Source organism: Palaemon carinicauda, chromosome 3 (genome assembly GCF_036898095.1).
Source record: "Palaemon carinicauda isolate YSFRI2023 chromosome 3, ASM3689809v2, whole genome shotgun sequence".
NCBI lineage: Eukaryota > Metazoa > Arthropoda > Malacostraca > Decapoda > Palaemonidae > Palaemon > Palaemon carinicauda.
This window is the reverse complement of record NC_090727.1, coordinates 171077189-171098339: the sequence shown is the minus strand read 5'-3', so window position 1 is coordinate 171098339 and position 21151 is coordinate 171077189. Positions and strand designations below refer to the sequence as shown.

The window sequence follows — 21151 nt, the reverse complement described above, 5'->3', positions numbered from 1 at the left end:
TTTCCAGGAACACCCAATAAAATTCATCAGTTATACCTCAGCCCAATAATAAAGAGCCATGTACTTAGGACGACCATGGCAAAGAGAAAGACGGTGGGAACCATTGTTTAGAATAGACTTGTGGAATATGTACAACAGAACAGCAGATGAACTTCCAAGAACAAATAATGCAGTGGAAGAGTGGCACAACAGTTTCTTAGTAACCGTTGGTTGTTGCCATCCAAGTATTTGGAGTTTTTAACATATATAAAACTTACAAGAAATCCATATGGTTCAATCATTAGCAGGTTTTGCTCAACAGTCATCTCAAAAGAAATATTTAGATGTTTCAGCCAGTAAAATTTCAGTCATTAGAAATTGAGAACAGAGATGTGGAGGAATAGTTACAAAGTATTGCATATAATTTGCTTATTTAAACAATTATCTTTTTTACTTATCTAAATTTTTTCATGACAATTTTGACTTATAAGAATTTTGCATTCATAGATTTGTACGATTTTAACTTTGTAACATAAGTGGGGGGGGGGGGAGATGGAATTCATTGAAGGGTAGGCAGCATTCACTTTAAAGGACTTTATCAATTCCTTGTTCTGCTCCATGCCACTATCACATTACCCATCCTCACAGCAGCTGGAGGAAACTGACGACTTCAGCTTCCCCTTCTCTTCCTCAATTCTTATGTCTACCACCTATCTGCATAGGCCAGGCTAGGTAGAAAGCCAAATCCTGATGGTGTAGCCACATATGTAGGGCCTTAACTATCGTAGGTAACCACATGATGGATGAGGAGCTATGGCTAGCCTTACTCCACTTCAATGTTGTCCCCCCCTATACTAATCGATTTACGCTGGCTGCTGATTAAAGCGAGAATTTAATTTAAAATATGTACAATAACCCACCAAGTTATTAGAACTGGGCATCCAAAATACTTAAAAGAATTGCTACACATTGCGCAGCCAACAAATCGTGTCGACATGAGAATAGTTACAGATGGCTTCAAACTGTTGGAACCTAGATACATGTCTACTTTAGGCTCCAGAGCCTTTACATATGCGGCCCCGAGACTATATAATAAGCTCCCACGAAACATTCGAATGATTGAAGACATTAGGGTTCAAGAGGAAACTGAAGACTTTCTTATTTCATGAGTCTTTTGACAATGACAATTTAACAGTAAATGAACAATATGTGATATGAAATGTTAAATACTCTGAACGAACAAAGTAAAACGACAGTGGAGGTCCTGTAGAGAGTGGGGTTCCCCTGCTGTACACACCAGAGAAGCATCCATCAAAGTGAGTAAGTAAGTAAGTAGACAAAACCAATTTACTGCACTACACAAAATTCTATGGATTTGACAAATCCCAAGTAATGGTGAAGTAAGTGACTGTATCCAACCAATGATCAATACTGTACAGGAAACCACCTGGAGGTTCGCCATGGGAAAGGACTTCTTGGCAGCCGACTCAAGGAGCAGACCAGAGCCTCTCTACAGGCAATCCTATCTCCAATGCAGAAACTGTGAGAATGACAGAGAGGAGACGAGCTCCTACCCAAAGGTAAGTATGGTCATTTTTGTCAAGAGACTGCGAGAGGCAGGATCTTACTCGACCAGCTAGGCTGCAGAGAATTCTTTAGCCCACGATCAGGTACGACATGACCAACTCCGGTGAGGTCTTTTGATTCATGAGAAGCACCAAAGTGCAAATCAATGTCTGTAGATCCTACTCTCAGAAAACCCAGTAGCCTTGCCAATTTCATTGGAATCATGATCGAATGTAAGAACGTCGGCCCCACTTTTCCTGGCAGCATTGGATATTTGAAAACTCAAGACTCCTAACTATCACCTAGGATAAAAGATCTATCCTCGAACAGCAAGCACGATCTGAACCAAGAATAGAACTGGGAGAGTATAACAAGATTTTTTTGCCTACTTCATACAAAGAAACAGGCTCTTGGATAAAAAAAAAAAAAAAAAAACCCTGAAGAGGTTGAAGGTCTGATTAGCTAACTACTTCCCCTTCAGATCATAAAAGAAACCCTCTGGTACAACTCAGGAACATAAATGGTGGTCTACCCTTAAATCTGCACTCTTTGGTGTCGATGCAACAGTTCCTCCTTTACTTAAACCAGATGGCTCAGTCACTCACTGTCCAAAGGAAAAGGCAACCCTTTTGGCTGATGTTTTTGACAGTAAACAGAGTAATGAAAAACTTGAACTTCCTCATTCCTGTTTTCCTGAGGCTAAACTAACTAGTTTAGCTTTTCGATCTCGTGAGATTAAAGCTCTGTTGATGGACCTTGATGCTTATGGAGGTGTAGACCCTAATGGTATTTTTCCTTTGTTTTTTATAAAGACAGCCGATTTCTTAGCTCCAAAGTTATCTGTTATTTTACGCAAGTTAGCAAGAAGAGGAGCTTTTAGCACTTGTTGGAGAATTGGTAATGTTACTCCTCTATGTAAATGTGTTTGTGGTAGCTCAAGTCCCACTGATTACCGCCCAATTTCCATAACTCCCATATTATCTAAAGTTTTTGAACGTCTTCTGGAAAAACGTCTTAATAGGTTTGCTGAAGGTAATCATCTATTCCCTAGTTTGCAATTTGGTTTTCGTAAAGGCCTTGGAGCATGTGATGCCCTTCTTACAATCTCCAATGCAGTACAGAAATCCCTTGATTGTGGTCGGGAAGTTCGTATGATTGGCCTTGATTTTAGTGCTACCTTTGACCGTGTTAATCATGAGGCCCTCGTTTTCAAACTGAAACAGTTGGGAGTGGGTGGGTCGTTTCTCAGCATTATTATTGATTTTTTAAGTAGTAGATCCCAAAGAGTTGTTGTTGATGGGCACCATAGTGAGTATAGGAATGTGATATCCGGTGTTCCACAGGGTAGTGTTCTAGGCCCATTACTTTTCATACTATATACACATGACATGTGGTTTGGCCTAGAAAAATGTTATTTTGATAATAAAATAAATTTTTGAATATACTTAACCGGTGATTATAATAGCTGCAGCTCTGCTGCTCGACAGAAAACTCTACGGAAAAAATCCGCCAGCGATCGCTATGCAGGTAGGGGGTGTACTTCAACAGCGCCATCTGTCGTCCAAGTACCCAGTACTCATTGTAAACAAAGAACTCAATTTTCTCCTCGGTCCACTGCGTCTCTATTGGGGAGGAAGGGAGGGTCCTTTAATTTATAATCACCGGGTAAGTATATTCAAAAATTTATTTTATTATCAAAATAACATTTTTCAATATTTAACTTAGCCGGTGATTATAATAGCTGATTCACACCCAGGGGGGTGGGTAGAGACCAGCAATATATGTTTACATTATTATGAGCTAAGGATTTTTTATTTCATTTTAGAAGTTATCAAAATAACAAAAATAAAATAAATAGGTACCTGGTAAGGAAGTCGACTTGAACAATTACTCTGCCTTTTTAAGTACGTCTTCCTTACGGAGTCTCGCGATCCTCTTAGGATGCTGAGCGACCCCTAGGATCTGAAGTATCAAGGGTTGCAACCCATACCACAGAACCTCATCAAAACCTCTAATCTAGGCGCTTCTCAAGAAAAGAATTTGACCACCCGCCAAATCAACCAGGATGCGAAAGGCTTCTTAGCCTTCCGGACAACCCAAAAACAACAATAAAAAACATTTCAAGAGAAAGATTAAAAAGGTTATGGAATTAGGGAATTGTAGTGGTTGAGCCCTCACCCACTACTGCACTCGCTGCTACGAATGGTCCCAGAGTGTAGCAGTTCTCGTAAAGAGACTGGACATCCTTAAGATAAAAAGACGCGAACACTGACTTGCTTCTCCAATAGGTTGCGTCCATTATACTTCGCAGAGATCTATTTTGTTTAAAGGCCACTGAAGTTGCGACAGCTCTAACTTCATGTGTCCTTACCTTCAGCAAAGCTTGGTCTTCCTCACTCAGATGTGAATGAGCTTCTCGTATTAACAGTCTGATAAAATAGGATAAAGCATTCTTTGACATAGGCGAAGATGGTTTCTTAACTGAACACCATAAAGCTTCTGACTGTCCTCGTAAAGGTTTAGTTCGTCTTAAATAGAACTTAAGAGCTCTCACAGGGCATAAGACTCTTTCTAGTTCATTTCCAACCATATTTGATAGGCTTGGAATATCGAACGATTTCGGCCAAGGACGAGAAGGTAGCTCGTTTTTGGCTAGAAAACCAAGTTGTAGAGAACATGTAGCCGTTTCAGATGAAAGTCCGATGTTCCTGCTGAAGGCGTGAATCTCACTGACTCTTTTAGCTGTGGCTAAGCAAACCAGGAAAAGTGTCTTTAAAGTGAGATCTTTAAAGGAGGCTGATTGAAGCGGCTCGAACCTTTCTGACATGAGGAATCTTAGTACCACGTCTAAATTCCAACCAGGTGTAGCCAAACGACGCTCCTTCGTGGTCTCAAAAGACTTAAGGAGGTCCTGTAGATCTTTGTTGTTGGAAAGATCTAAGCCTCTGTGACAGAAGACTGATGCCAACATGCTTCTGTAACCCTTGATAGTGGGAGCTGAAAGAGATCGTTCTTTCCTCAGGTATAAAAGGAAGTCAGCTATTTGAGTTACAGAGGTACTGGTCGAGGATACCGATACTGACTTGCACCAGTTTCGGAAGACTTCCCACTTCGATTGGTAGACTCTAAGGGTGGATGTCCTCCTTGCTCTAGCAATCGCCCTGGCTGCCTCCTTCGAAAAGCCTCTAGCTCTTGAGAGTCTTTCGATAGTCTGAAGGCAGTCAGACGAAGAGCGTGGAGGCCTTGGTGTACCTTCTTTACGTGTGGCTGACGTAGAAGGTCCACCCTTAGAGGAAGAGTTCTGGGAACGTCCACTAGCCATCGAAGTACCTCGGTGAACCATTCTCTCGCGGGCCAGAGGGGAGCAACTAACGTCAACCTTGTCCCTTCGTGAGAGAACTTCTGCAGTACCTTGTTGACAATCTTGAACGGGGGGAATGCATATAGGTCTAGATGTGACCAATCTAGGAGAAAGGCATCTATATGAACTGCTGCTGGGTCCGGGATTGGTGAGCAATATATTGGGAGCCTCTTGGTCATCGAGGTTGCGAAGAGATCTATGGTTGGCTGGCCCCATGTGGCCCAAAGTCTCTTGCACACATCCTTGTGTAGGGTCCATTCTGTTGGAATGATTTGTCCCTTCCGACTGAGGCAATCTGCCATGACATTCAAGTTGCCTTGGATGAACCTCGTTACTAGTGAAATGTTTAGACCTTTTGACCAGGTGAGGAGGTCCCTTGCGATCTCGTACAACGTCATAGAGTGGGTCCCTCCTTGCTTGGAGATGTACGCCAAAGCCGTGGTGTTGTCCGAGTTCACCTCCACCACTTTGCCTTGAAGGAGAGACTTGAAGCTTTTCAAGGCCAGATGAACTGCCAGTAGCTCCTTGCAGTTGATATGCATTGTCCTTTGACTCGAGTTCCAAGTTCCCGAGCATTCCCGACCGTCCAATGTCGCGCCCCAGCCTGTGTCCGATGCGTCCGAGAAGAGAACGTGGTTGGGAGTCTGAACAGCCAGGGGCTGACCCTCTCTGAGGCTGATACTGTCCTTCCACCAAGTCAGGCAAGACTTCATCTTCTCGGAAATGGGGATCGAGACCGCTTCTAGCGTCTTGTCCTTTTTCCAGTAAACAGCTAGGTGATATTGAAGAGGACGGAGGTGTAGTCTTCCTAATGATACGAACTGTTCCAGGGATGATAGTGTCCCTATCAGACTCATCCACTGCCTGACTGAACATCGTTCCTTCTTCAGCATGTTCTGGATGCATAACAGGGCTTGACTTGTTCTGGGGGCCGATGGAAAAGCCGGAAAAGCCCGAAAAGCTAGACTGTGAATCTCCATCCCTAAATACACAATAGTTTGGGATGGGACCACTTGAGACTTTTCCATATTGACAAGGAGACCCAATTCCTTGGTCAGATCTAGAGTCCACTTTAGATCCTTCAGACAGCGACGACTGGAAGAAGCTCTTAGAAGCCAGTCGTCCAAATAGAGGGAGGCTCGGATGTCCGCTAAATGAAGGAATTTGGCTACATTCCTCATCAGCCTCGTAAACACAAGAGGAGCTGTGCTTAGGCCAAAGCACAGGGCTTGAAACTGGTAGACAACCTTTTCGTAAACAAATCTCAGAAAAGGTTGGGAGTCTGGGTGGATGGGGACGTGGAAGTATGCGTCCCTTAGGTCTAAAGAGACCATCCAGTCTTCCCTTCTGACCGCTGCTAGAACGGACTTTGTGGTCTCCATGGAGAACGTCTGCTTTGTGACAAAGACATTCAGCGCACTGACGTCTAGCACCGGCCTCCACCCTCCTGTCTTCTTTGCCACTAAGAAGAGACGGTTGTAGAAGCCCGGGGTTTGATGGTCCAGGACTTTGACTACCGCTCCCTTTTCTAGTAAGAGAGACACCTCCTGTTTCAATGCTCGTCTCTTGTCTTCCTCTCTGTACCTGGGAGAGAGATCGATGGGAGACGTTGCTAGAGGGGGTTTTCGTACAAACGGGATCTTGTACCCCTCTCTGAACAACTTCACAGATTGTGCATCTGCGCCTCTCTTCTCCCAGGTCTGCCAGAAGTTCTTGAGTCTGGCTCCCACTGCTGTCTGAAGAAGTTGGCAGTCAGACTCTGCCTTTAAAGGACTTGGTTCCTTTCTTCTTCCCACGTCTCCCTTCGGCACGAGCACCTCCTCTGCTGGAGGCTCTGCCACGAAAGGGCGGAATAAATCGGGACGCTGGAGTGTCCATCCTTGGTCTAACTGACAAGGTAGGCAAAGGGGTGGCTTTGCGGGCAGAGGACGCAACCAGGTCATGAGTGTCCTTCTGTATCAAAGAAGCAGCAATCTCCTTAATCAAGTCCTCTGGAAAAAGGCACTTAGAAAGAGGAGCAAACAGAAGTTCGGATCTTTGACAAGGTGTCAATCCAGCTGACAGGAAAGAGCAAAGGTTCTCACGCTTCTTGAGGACTCCGGATACGAACGATGCAGCAAGCTCATTAGACCCGTCACGAATGGCCTTGTCCATGCAGGACATGATGAGCAAGGAAGTTTCCTTCTCTGTCGGGGAGATCTTCCTGCTCAAAGCTCCCAGACACCAGTCTAAAAAGTTGAAGACCTCGAAGGCTCTAAATATCCCTTTCAACAGGTGGTCTAGGTCCGAAGATGACCAACATATCTTAGAGCGTCTCATGGCTAGCCTGCGGGGAGAGTCTACAAGACTTGAGAAGTCGCCCTGGGCAGAGGCAGGAACTCCCAAGCCGAGAACTTCTCCCGTGGCATACCAGACGCTCGATCTGGAAGAGAGTCTAGCAGGGGGAAACGTAAAGGCTGTCTTCCCTAGACTCTTTTTGGACTGCATCCATTCTCCTATCACTCGTAAAGCTCTCTTGGACGAGCGTGCGAGGACGAGTCTAGTAAAGGCAGGCGAGGATGACGGCGTACCTAATACAAACTCTGACAGAGGAGAGCGCGGAGCCACAGACACAAACTGGTCCGGAAAAATCTCTTTGAACAGAGCAAGAACTTTTCTAAAGTCCAAAGAGGGTTGCGTGGACTTAGGCTCGTCAAGGTCCGAATGTGGTTCATCAACGTGTGCCGCATCATCATCCTCAGAAAGTCCATCATCCGAGTATTGAGGAGGAAGCGGCAATGGAGTAGGTAACGGCTGGTTAGCTGAGTCCGGTCGCACGGGTGCACGCGTGACTGAACCGGACGCAACGTCATGGAACTGTTGCCCAGTCTGTGAGCTGGCAACAACCATAGCAGCGCGGGGACGCACAGCGTCTACTCCAGACTGTCTAATCTGATGAGGGTGAGCAGTGGCAACCACACTGGGTTGCGGAGGTTGACGCACCGCGTCAAAACAAAACAACTCTGACGGTTGTTGTACCTCGCGAACGTCAACGGAAGGCTCCGTGCGTCGCTGAACGTCAACATGCGGCTGGCAGGGCACACTGGAACGCATGGGTGGCGGGACTCTCTCAGCTGGAGTGCGCAAGGTCGCCTCAGCGTCCACAGGACGCACAACCGAGTGTGTGGTTGGTTGTAGGCAAGAGGCTGGTGCAGCAGCAACCTTCTCCGCACGAAAGTCCTGCATCAGAGACGTTAATTGGGACTGCATGGTCTGCAGCAAAGACCACTTAGGGTCTGCAGGAGCAGGTGCGGCGACAGACGGTGTAACTGCCTGAGGCGGTACCGCTTTGCCTCTCTTAGGAGGTGAGCAGTCATCGGAAGACTGCAGCGAGTCCGAACTGACCCAGTGGCTACAACTGGGCTGTTGGACTTGCGCGGAAGGGACCGACTTGCGCTTAAGTGATTGTGAGACCTTGGTCCATGGTTTCTTGCGAGAAACCTCTTCCGCAGACGAGGAATAAATGGGCTCTCTCGTCTTTGTGTGGGTGGGGCGATCTTGGGTAGATACGCCCGAAACCACGGAGGGAACGTCTGTTCGCTGATTAAAGCCTCTCGAACCCATGCGTCGTACGACATTGCTTCTCACCTGGACTTGGGAGCTTGCAAGAGGTCCCGGACTAGGAGGACGACAGGCACGAACAGACGAACCCTCAAGCGCAACACTATCCACAACACTATCACTCACTTTATCACTTCCCACTGCACTTTTACACTTTAGCTCCTTGACGTCCGCCATGAGCTGGTTACGGTCACTAGCCAGGGACTCAACTCTCTCACCCAGAGATTGGATGGCACGCATCATATCAGCCATCGAAGGTTCCTGAGTGCCAGAAGGGGGATTAGGAGCAACCACTACAGGGGAAGGAATAGGTTGTGGGGCATGAGGAGAGGAAAAATCAACAGAACGAGATGAACTTCTCCTGACTCTATCTCTCTCTAGCCTACGTGTATATTTTTGGAATTCGATAAAATCGAATTCCGAAAGCCCAACGCATTCCTCACATCGATCTTCCAATTGACAGGTTTTATCCCGACAATTGGAACAAACGGTGTGAGGATCGATAGAGGCCTTCGGAAGACGCCTTGAACAGTCCCTAGCATTACACTTCCTGAATTTTGGGACTTGAGAAGGGTCAGCCATTTTGAATTGGTCAAAGGGGAATTCAAAAACTATCCAAAGTCATCAACAAATAATCCGATATCAAAAAAAGAATGCAAGGATTTATTGAAGAGAAAGCCTGCACAGCGAAAGCTCAAAACTAGAATAGTGTACTTCACCAAATAGTTGTGAAAACAAATCCAGTTAGCAACAGCGAATTAGTAGGTCTTTCCGGTAGCACGACAGAGAGAAAATTGAGTTCTTTGTTTACAATGAGTACTGGGTACTTGGACGACAGATGGCGCTGTTGAAGTACACCCCCTACCTGCATAGCGATCGCTGGCGGATTTTTTCCGTAGAGTTTTCTGTCGAGCAGCAGAGCTGCAGCTATTATAATCACCGGCTAAGTTAAATATTGAAAATAAGCTTGTTGCATATGCAGATGATGCTACTCTCTTTGCATCAATTCCATCCCCTGAATGTAGATCTGGGGTTGGTGAATCCCTTAATAGAGATTTAGCTAAAATTAGTGCATGGTGCAAATTATGGGGTATGAAGTTGAATCCTAACAAAACTCAAAGTATGATTATAAGTAGGTCAAGGACGGTGGCTCCTCAACATCCGGATCTCAGTATTGATAATGTTTCTTTAAATTTGTATGACTCTTTAAAAAATTTTAGGTGTGATTCTCGACAGCAAATTTACTTTTGAGAAACATATAAGGTCTGTGTCTTCTTCAATTGCACAAAAAATTGGCTTATTGAGAAAGTCTTTCAAGATATTCGGTGATCAATCTATTCTGAAGAAGTGTTTTAATTGTTTTATTCTACCTTGTTTTGAGTACTGTTCTCCTGTCTGGTCTTCAGCTGCTGATTCTCATCTTAATTTGTTGGACAGAAACTTACGGTCTATTAAATTTCTTATTCCTGATCTAGATATTAATCTCTGGCACCGTCGTTCAATTAGTTCATTATGCATGTTGCATAAGATTTTTCATAACTCTGACCATCCTTTACATTCAGATCTCCCTGGACAATTCTATCCTGTTCGTAATACTAGGCAGGCAGTTAATTCTAACAGCCAGGCCTTCTCCATCATAAGACTCAATACTACGCAGTACTCTAGAAGTTTTATTCCAGCTCTTACCAAGTTGTGGAATGATCTTCCTAATCGGGTTGTTGAATCAGTAGAACTTCAAAAGTTCAAAGTTGGAGCAAATGCTTTTTTGTTGACCAGGCAGACATGAGTCTTTTTATAGTTTATATATGACATATTTGTTGTTGACGTTGTTAATAGTTTGTATATGATATATCTCTTTTGACATTACTTTTTTTAGAATGATTTATTGTTAATTTGGTCTCTTCAGTTATGTATTTCCTTATTTCCTTTCCTCACTGGGCTATTTTTCCCTATTGGAGCCCCTGGGCTTATAGCATCTTGCTTTTCCAATTAGGGTTGTAGCTTGGATAGTAATAATAATAATAATAAACAGAACTGCCTTTAGCACTCACACCTACAGACTAACAAAGTACAGTGTATTTTAAACTCTGTAGTCACTCTCTCACACAACTCTCATCGATCAGTCTTCTTTGACTTCCTCATTGATGATTATGCTTACTTGCAGGTTTGCACATAAATCCTGTCCAACTTTCTATAGCTTTTCCTTGAAACCACAGCATATCCTTGTACTTTTCATTTAACTTATCCAGGTTTACCCAAACACATCTAAATGTCTGAAAACTTATCCATTTAATTGAAGCAAAAATTAAAAAAAAGCCAAAATTTGACAGACGGACAAATCACATGCGTACGGCTTGTGGCTGAAGTAAAAAAAGAGCTAGCCTTGCGGACTGACACGTGGGAGGCATTTTACCTCTGGTAGTTATAACAATCTTGTTAAACTCTAATGTCAATTTCACCTTTGATAAGGAGATGCTCCTATTAAAAAATTATGGTTTGTATTCCTGTAGGAACATATACTCACATTACTGAAATATTTCTGCAAACCATAATTTCTTGCTTTAACAAAAACTTCTAAAATAATTACAGCAAATACTTTCCATATTACAATATTTACCCATTAAAATAATACAATCGCTATCATTCATTTTCATATTTTAATAATTTATCAATTTTTCAAAGAACCTTTTTCATAAAAAGTATATGGAGTCCTATTTTGAGTTCTTTGAAATCATATTATACAATAAAAATTCAAACTAAATTACAAAGTCTCCTACAATTAACTTTCTCACTTTTTTTAGTCTGGTTAACCATCTGTGACAAATCCGTAGGCAGGGGATAGGGACTTACACTATAAATACTAAAGTTTTTTAAAGTTCTCTTGCTTGAGGAGGGTGCACTCAGGTATGCTATTCTATCTGCTTCCTTATTTCCTTTCCTCACAGAGCTATTTATCCTATCGAAGCCCTTGTACTTAAAGCATCCTGGTTTTCCAATTAGGACGGAAAGCTTAGCGAGTAGTAATAATAATAATAATAATAATAATAATAAAATCTTTGTAAATGGAAGTCTTACCAATTGCCATGGGGTATTTGGCTAGATGTCCAGCATCATACAGTGACCATAGTAAGGCCTGCTGCAAAAGCATAACTTCTTCAGAGTCGGTCGTTGCACTAATACCAGGGTTCATGTTTGACACTATTGTTGCAACCTAAAAGATGGCGTAAAAATGCTTCATTAATTAGAAAAGAAATACAGTATGTAAACTGGATGAAGGTACAAAATTTACAACAACAAAAGATATATGAGGCAATACAATCGTATGTAATTAATACAATACTAACCTCCATGTGTCTGTCACAGATGACTGGTTGCCCATTAACATATAACCAAGACTTGCTATAAACTTCTTCCGTAACTGGTATACCTCGTTTATCTTCGTTACCTTTACCTGAAACAAAGATAGCTAATTTTTAGAAAATCCATCACACTTCAGTAAAAATGTTATTTTCATTAGTAAAATAAATTTTTGAATATACTTACCCGATAATCATGTAGCTGTCAACTCCGTTGCCCGACAGAATTCTACGGGAGGGATACGCCAGCTATCACTATACTAGAAGGGGGTGTACTCACAAGCGCCACCTGTGGCCAGGTACTACAGTACTTGTTGTTGACGCCACCTCACTTTTTCCTCGGTCCACTGGTTCTCTATGGGGAGGAAGGGTGGGTCAATTAAATCATGATTATCGGGTAAGTATATTCAAAAATTTATTTTACTAATGAAAATAACATTTTTCAATATTAAACTTACCCGATAATCATGTAGCTGATTCACACCCAGGGGGGTGGGTGAAAAACCAGTGTACAAGACTAAAGGATAGCTAAGTATCCCGTATTTCATATAATCAGTTATCCACAATAACAATGAAATAATAAGTACCTGGTAAGGAAGTCGACTTGAACCGTTACTCTGCCTTTAATAAGATCGTCTTCCTTACTGAGCGCAGCGTTCCTCTTGGAAGGCTGAATCAACTCAAAGGTGCTAAAGTATACAGGGCTGCAACCCATACTAAAGGACCTCATCACAACCTTTAACCTCGGCGCTTCTCAAGAAAGAATTGACCACCCGCCAAATCAACAAGGATGTGGAAGGCTTCTTAGCCGACCGTACAACCCATAAAAAGTATTCAAGAGAAAGGTTAAAAGGTTATGGGATTATGGGAATGTAGTGGCTGAGCCCTCGCCTACTACTACATTCGTTGCTACGAATGGTCCCAGGGTGTAGCAGTACTCGTAAAGAGACTGGACATCTTTGAGATAGAATGATGCGAACACTGACTTGCTTCTCCAATAGGTTGCATCCATAACACTCTGCAGAGAATGGCTCTGTTTGAAGGCCACTGAAGTAGCCACAGCTCCCACTTCATGTGGCCTTACCTTCAGCAAAGCAAGGTCTTCTTCCTTCAGATGAGAATGTGTTTCTCTAATCAGAAGCCTGAATAGTAAGAAACTGAGTTCTTAGAACTTGGAAGAAGGTTTCTTGATAGCACACTATAAGGCTTCTGATTGTCCTTGTAAAGGTTAAGACCTTATTAGATAGTACCTAAGAGCTCTAACTGGGTAAAGTACTCTCTCCAGTTCATTCCCCACCAAGTTGGACAGGCTTGGGATCTCGAACGACTTAGGCCAAGGACGTGAAGGAAGCTCGTTTAGCAAAAACCGAGCTGCAAGGAACATGTAGCCGTTTCAGATGTGAAAACAATGATCCTGCTGAAGGCGTGGATCTCACTTACTCTTTTAGCTGTTGTCAAGCACACGAGGAAAAGAGTTTTTAATGTGAGGTCCTAAAAAGAGGCTGATTGGAGAGGTTCAAATCTTGATGACATAAGGAACCTTAGGACCACGTCTAGATTCCAGCCTGGAGTGGACAACCGACGTTCCTTTGAGGTCTCAAAAGACCTAGGGAGGTCCTGTAGATCTTTGTTGGTGGAAAGATCCAAGCCTCTGTGGCGGAAAACCGCTGCCAACATACTTCTGTAACCCTTGATCGTAGGAGCTGAAAGGGATCTTACTTTCCTTAGATATAACAGGAAGTCAGCAATCTGGGTTACAGTGGTACTGGTTGAGGAAACTGCATTGGTCTTGTACCAGCTACGGAAGACTTCCCTTTGAGACTGATAGATTCTGAGAGTGGATGTTTTCCTTGCTTTGGCAATCGCTCTGGCTGCCTCCTTCGAAAAGCCCCTAGCTCTTGAGAGTCTTTCGAAAGTCTGCAGGCAGTCAGACGAAGAGCGTGGAGGTGTACCTTCTTTACGTGAGGTAGACGTAGCAGGTTCACTCCTAGAGGAAGAGTCCTGGGAATGTCGACCAGCCATTGCAGTACCTCTAAGAACCATTCTCTCGCGGGCCAGAGCGGAGCCAACCAACGTCAGCCGTGTCCCTTTGCGAGAGGAGAACTTCTGAAGTACCCTGTTGACAATCTTGAACGGCGGGAATGCATACAGGTCGAGATGGAACCAATCCAGCAGAAAAGCATCCACGTGAACTGCTGCTGGGTCTGGAATCGGAGAACAATACAATAGGAGTCTCTAGGTTATCGAGGTAGCGAACAGATCTATGGTTGGTTGACCCCACAGGGCCCAAAGTCTGCTGCAAACATTCTTGTGAAGGGTCCACTCTGTGGGGATGACCTGACCCTTCCGGCTGAGGTGATCTGCCATGACATTCATACCGCCCTGAATGAACCTCGTTACCAGCGTGAGCTTTCGATCTTTAGACCAGATGAGGAGGTCCCTTGCGATCTAGAACAACTTCACGAAAGAGTCCCTCCCTGCTTGAAGGTGTAAGCCAGGGCTGTGGTGTTGTCAGAGTCCACCTCCACCACTTTGTTAAGCTGGAGGGACTTGAAGTTTATCAAGGCCAGAAGAACCGCCAACAACTCCTGCAATTGATGTGAAGTGTCCTTTGCTCCTGATTCCATGTTCTCGATCATTCCTGTCCGTCCAAAGTCGCACCCCAGCCCGTGTCTGATGTGTCCGAGAGGAGACGGCGGTCGGGTTTCTGAACAGCCAAAGGTAGACTTCCTTGAGAAGAAAGCTGTTCTTACAACACGCGAGAGAAGACCTCCTCTCTTCGGAAACAGGAACTGAGACCGTCTCTAGTGTCATGTCCTTTATCCAGTGAGCAGCTAGATGATACTGAAGGGGGGGAGGTGGATTCTCCCTAACACGATGAACAGGGCCAGCGATGAAAGTGTCCCTGTTAGACTCATCCACTGCCTGACTGAGCATCGGTTCCTTCTCAGCATGCTCTGGATGCATTCTAGGGCTTGGAAGATCCTTGGGGCCGACGGAAAACCCGAAAAGCTCGACTCTGAAGATCCATACCCAGGGAGACAATGGTCTGGGATGGGATGAGCTGAGACTCCTCAAAATTGACCAGGAGGCCCAGTTCCTTGGTCAGATCCATAGTCCATCTGAGAATCTCCAGACAGCGACGACTTGTGGGAGCTCTTAAAAGCCAGTCGTCTGACGGAGCCGGACACAAGATCATGGTACTGCTGCACAGTCTGTGAACTGTCAACCATGGGGAAGCGAGGAAGTACAGTGACAACCCGAAGCTGTCTAGACTGTCTGGGTCGTACAGACAACTCCTTATCGGGTTGCTGAGGTTGCCGCACTGCGTCACAACAAGTCACTTCTGCTGGTTGTTGAACGTCTTCCCAGTGACACACTGACTCCGTAAACAAAAAATCCTTTAACAAGGACTAAGCTTGGACTGTATGTCTTGCAACACAGCTCAAGGTCTATGGGAGCAGGTGTGGTAACAGACGGGGTTAGTGACTGAAATGGAACCATTACCTTCCCTGGAAGCATGTTATGCTTAAATAAAAGTCCATAGGAGGCTACGCAGCTAAAGGCTCCTCTCCAAATGACAGAGTCCTCAAGGGAATATCAGAAGGAGGGAGAAAAGCACTTTCTCATCTACAGGGACCATATCCGAGAAAAGTTAAGTTCTCTCAGTGAGGGTTTCAATGGTGCAAAAGCAGCAGACTAGAAGGCAACATTATGAAACTGCTTGACAGTCTAGTGAGTTGGCAACAACCAAAGATGAATGACTGAGAAGCATGCGGTAAGGTATGCAGAGCATGTTGTATGCAGAGCATGCTGTATGCAGAGCATGCTGTATGTAGAGCATGTTGTATGCAGAGCATGCTGTATGCAGAGCATGTTGTATGCAGAGCATGCTGTATGCAGAGCATGTTGTATGCAGAGCATGCTGTATGTAGAGCATGTTGTATGCAGAGCATGCTGAATGCAGAGCATGCTGTATGCAGAGCATGTTGTATGCAGAGCATGCTGTATGCAGAGCATGCTGTATGCAGAGCATACTGTATGTAGAGCATGCTGTAAGGTAAGCAGAGCGTGTTGCATGGCGTTTAACATTTCTCAGAAATTCCATGACCAGTGCTAGAGTGCTTCATGCATGCTTGCATGGGGTTTTAATATCAACATAATATTTACCTTACCTTCATAACTCATGATTCATTTTTGTTTTGAAGATATTTTGCCATATTTTGCGATATTGTTAAAAATATATTGCAAGGAATACATATATATTTTTATATAAGTAAGACAAATAACCTCCATTATCATAATGTTTGTGTAGGCATACATGTATATGATTACAAATGCAAGTATGAAAGTAATGAGGTGTTATATTGTCATTTGTTATTTCTCAAGTTGAGGAGAAAGTGGCAGATGCATGCGTTGAGGTGGCTGACTCATAGCATGAGGTTGCTGCCTCAAGGGTTGCGCTTGCTGAGTGGTTGGCGGATGCGCAGTAGCAAGTTCCTGAGGAACGAGCAGTAATTGTCTCGCGAGTAGAGGTTCCTGAGGCGCAAGGCTAAGGTGTTGTGCTTGCCTTGAGGAGGGTTGAGCTCGGTGCAGCGAGAACTGAGGAGACTGACTCATGGATGGGAGAGGTTGTTGTACCTCAACCGAGAGTTGCATCAATGGTGGAGCAGCAAGTGGAAGCGGAGGAAGAGAGGTATAAGCCTCCTGATCCCATTGCTGAGGTTGCCTTAAGGAAGGCGGAGGGAGCTGTACACCACTGGGAACAGTAAACTCAGAACGTGGCTCAACATCGTACGCCTGGCAGGCGGTACTGCGGTCAGGCAGAGCGAGCGCAGGCGGAGGCGGAGGCGCAACCTTCTCAGCCCGACACTCACGCATCAAGACTGAAAGTTGTGACTGCATGGACTGCAGTAGAGTCCACTTGGGGTCGGCAGACACTAAGGTCTGCTGAGGTAAAGCCTTAACAGCAGAGATCTGTTGTGGCAGAACCTTACTCCTCTTAGGCGGAGTGCAGTCACCTGAGACTGAGGAGAGTCAGAGCTAACCCAATGACTGCATCCGGGTTGTTGAACTCTAACTTCGTACGTCTGGCATAGGTCTGGACTTTACGTTTAAGAGGTCTTGAGACCTGAGACCAGCGTTTTCTCCCCGAAAATTTCTTCTGCAGACGAGCAAAATAAGGGCTCAATCGTCTGCGGGTGGGAGTGACGGTCTCTTAAGACACGCCCGCAACCACCGAGGATACTTCTGTGCGCCGATCAAGGCCTGCCGAACCCTTTTGCCCTTCGACACTGCTTCTCCCCTGGGCTTGGGAGCTTGCAAGAGGTCCCGGACTGGGAGGACGACTGACACGCACAGAAGTACCCTCACGCAGAACACTGACACACTTTGCGCTAATCACTTATCACTTTGATTTTCTGTTTGCACTTATTTCACTGAACTCGAAACTTTAAGTGGTTTGTACCTGAAACACGCAATTCTATCCTTTCTCAAAAGTTAGTAATTGCGAAAACAGAATTACAATGTAACAGAAAAATCTAATGAAAGATAAATAATTCAGTGGCTGGAAAGAGACTAAACACTAGATCAAATAAACTACGTTTAAAATCTCTCACCGCATAAAGCTTGAGAACAAGAAAAACTCTAGAAACGTTTACCTTCTTCCCCTAAAGAGACTAGGGAGAAGAGCAAAAACGATAACAACGTTACTCGCTTGAACGAAACGTTTATCCTCCTCTTTCTCCCTCCGTCTCTATCTCTCTCTCTCTCTCTCTCTCTCTTGACTTAGAACCTGAGAGAAGAGCCCAATCATATATATCGTTAAAACATATTATTGTTAAAGGAAAAAATTTCCCAAAATGAAAAGTTCCTTTGTAGAATTAAAACCATTAAGTTAAGAAAGAATGAACAAAACGCTAGACACGGTTACTCTTACTGCAACGTGACACCGTGAAAATTCTCTCTCTATCGTAACGATAGAGCGCAAGTTGAACGTTCTGAAACGTCAACAACTGCAGAGACAAAACAAAACGTTAGTTCAACTTTGAAAACAGTACGAGACTATCAAAGAAATTCTTTCAAAAACATTAAAATAGCATAATATGTTAACAGGTAAAACCGAAATGACGGGCTCAATGTTAATTAACTTCGGTACAAGAAAAGACCGCCTACCATTAGGAAAGGTCGAATATATAAAAATTAATTTTAATAATTTTATAATAAAAGGAAGTTAATCGAAGAGGCCTATAAAAGGCGGAGAGATATAAAATAAATCTATAACTTTTGTTAAGCAAAATTAAGAAAGAGAGTCTATACTCTCTAAGACACCAACACTTCCGTCTAAGGGAAGGGTCGGCCATTTAAAGGTGAAAGAGAGTTCATACTCTCTTCGTCACCATAATAAAATTAATTCCAAAAGCTAACTAAGCTAATATAGAAGTTTCTAGTATAGCGAATAGCTGCAAATTTTAGAGAAATACTTCACCAAACCGTGAACAATACTCCAAAATCATAAGCGTATCCAAGAACGTCTTGCCGGAAGCACGACAGAGGAAAAAGTGAGGTGGCGTCAACAACAAGTACTGTAGTACCTGGCCACAGGTGGCGCTTGTGAGTACACCCCCTTCTAGTATAGTGATAGCTGGCGTATCCCTCCCGTAGAATTCTGTCGGGCAACGGAGTTGACAGCTACATGATTATCGGGTAAGTTTAATATTGAAAACTGTATTTAAAATACAGTATAGTAAATCAAATCAACAGCTACAGCCATCAAAATTCTTCAACATGTATGAGACATCCAAAATTTCATAAAGCACAAATAAAAATGCAAAATTATAAAGTTCTGCAACTTCCTTCAAGTCAGATAACAAAATACAGATTGATTGCTCACAATCCTGTCCGAAATTTGATTTTACCTCCACTTTAAAATTCTTAATGTCTCATTAATAGATTTCCATTCTGATATAGAATACTAAGTTCCATGACTGGTATCAGTAAATGCCCTCTATATGTACAGTGCAGTAATACTGTACCTTGGGTTACGAGTAACTAATACAGTGGAACCTTGATATACGAATTCAAGTCGTTCCATTACCATCGTTGTATATCAAAACAGTTGTATCTCAAAGCATTTTTTCCCCTTTAAAATAATGTAATATGTATTAATTCGTTCTAGCGCTATGAAACCACACCAAAACACAGCTAAATTGCATAGATATACACAATTTATACACAAATAAACGAGTAATAACACACAATGATAAAATAACATAATATTGTGATAAATGATAATAAATTTAATAAAATCAATACAAAAAATAAAGGAATTCTACTTACCACAACGAAAGATGACGTGAGGCCAGCAGGATGAGGAGGTAGGGAGGGATGGCAGGGAACGATTATGTTTTCTTTTTATTTACATATGTAGACTAATAACTACGTAATAAACACAAATGAAATAACATTGCTAAACTAATTTTTATTTATTTTTTTCAATTACGTAAACACTTAATCATCATCACCTTCATGTCTGGCCTTTTTGGCCTCACTATCCTGACTTTGATCACTTTCAGGTATGGGCCTATCGTGCCAACTCTTTGGGTTGTCTTTATTTTTCGCGATTTTATTGATCTTCACTTTTCTAGCATTCATTCGTAATTTTTATCTAATTAATCATTCTAAACGCCTTCTTATCCCTCATTCCACGTATTCCCATTCCTATTTTTCATACCTTCCCGCATTTCCCAAATTCATTGATTTTGCTAATTCATTTGATTTAGCGCATACTGTATTTAGCTTAGGGAATGTGCTACCGCAAGGTCCAGACAATCTGAACACATGCACGCACGCTACCGCCTCCCCCTATCTCGTCTCTTTGTCATTTTGTTTCGTCCTTGTTTCTCACTGGAGTTTTACTTAACTGTATGAAATAATATTGAACTTAATATTCACATTTTAGTATCGTATTTATAATTAAAAACATAGCGAATTATAATCTTATGCATTGTTTACATTCAAATCAGCTGATCAACCCTGCCTAGTCCGTCGTCAACCTCAATTTTCGGATCAAATAATTCCCTTATGAATAAGACATGCTACCTCCGATGCACGATATTTTATAGTTTTTAGCTCTGTGATGCTTGATTATACATCGTCAAAAGAGATTTAGCAAAGAAAAAAAAGATTTCATCTATAAGAGAGAGAGAGAGAGAGAGAGAGAGAGAGAGAGAGAGAGAGAGAGAGAGAGAGAGAGAGAGAGAGAGAGAGAGATCATTCGTATTTCTCTCTCTCACTAAATATTCTATTTAGTTTTGGAAGCATTATTGCATTTTCGAGATCATTTACTTGGGTTTTTTCTTATCACCTGCTTTGTCTTTAGCTTTGGGACCCATGGTAAATAATAAAATAGACAAAATAACACGAAAAATAGGCAGAAATATAACGAAATACACAACGAAGTGTTAGGGATGCATCAACAACAAACAAACAGACCGAACGCCATCTACCGGTCGCCTATAGAACTATCACATCGCAAAATCGTATCTCAAATATTTCGTTGTATATCAAAGCATATATTTTCAAAAATTTTCTGTTGTATCTCAAAACATTCGCATATTAGGGCAATCGTATGTCAAGCTTCCAGTGTACTATAATAGCATACAAATTTGAATTGGGGTACAAGTATTGCAAAAATTTTGCATCAAATTTTTTGCATCATAAGAGCATTTTTTCTGGAGAAGTACTGTGCAAATGAGACTACAGTATCACATTGCACAGAATTTCTCGAGTATAATGAAATACTATCTGCAAGTCTCAAATAACTATGCATTAAATGCTTTATACGAGCTGAGATATGTCACTACATTATGAGCCAGACTGAAGCAGAGGACCTTGAACTGGTAACTCTTTCCTTCGTGAATGTACTGAAGTACTTCCTTGAAGACGGTTGTATTGGGATCTGGAAGTAAGCGTAACTCAGATCCAGTGTGCTCATGAAGTCCCCTGGATGTACCGCTTGAATGACCGTGTCTGCTGTCTCCATTCTAAACTGAGTCTGTTGGACAAACTCGTTCAGAGGCGAGAGATCGATGACTGGTCTCCAGCCTCCTGTCGTCTTTTTCACCAGAAAGACCCAATTGTAAAAGCCTGGAGCCCCGTCCACTATTTCTTAGCGAGCACCCTTCTGCAGCTTGGTCTGGACTTAGTCCCAGAGGGCCTACCCCTTTGCAGACCCCTTAGCATAGAAGCCGAGATGTACTGGATCCCGAGTCAGAGGAGGGAGAGATTG

The 21151-nt window shown here is 43.1% G+C and overlaps 1 protein-coding gene across 2 annotated transcripts in view; it reads right to left on the bottom strand.

Annotated features, from left to right (window-relative positions):
* Mnn1 (menin 1) overlaps positions 1-21151 on the bottom strand; it is a 95558-nt gene that overhangs the window by 29758 nt on the left and 44649 nt on the right. For both annotated transcript variants that reach the window (XM_068371130.1, XM_068371131.1), the window contains exons 4-5: positions 11851-11957; positions 11582-11717 (exon numbers count right to left, since the gene is read on the bottom strand). In XM_068371130.1, coding sequence (XP_068227231.1) covers positions 11582-11717; positions 11851-11957 — 243 coding nt within the window. The remainder of the gene's footprint in view (positions 1-11581; positions 11718-11850; positions 11958-21151) is intronic.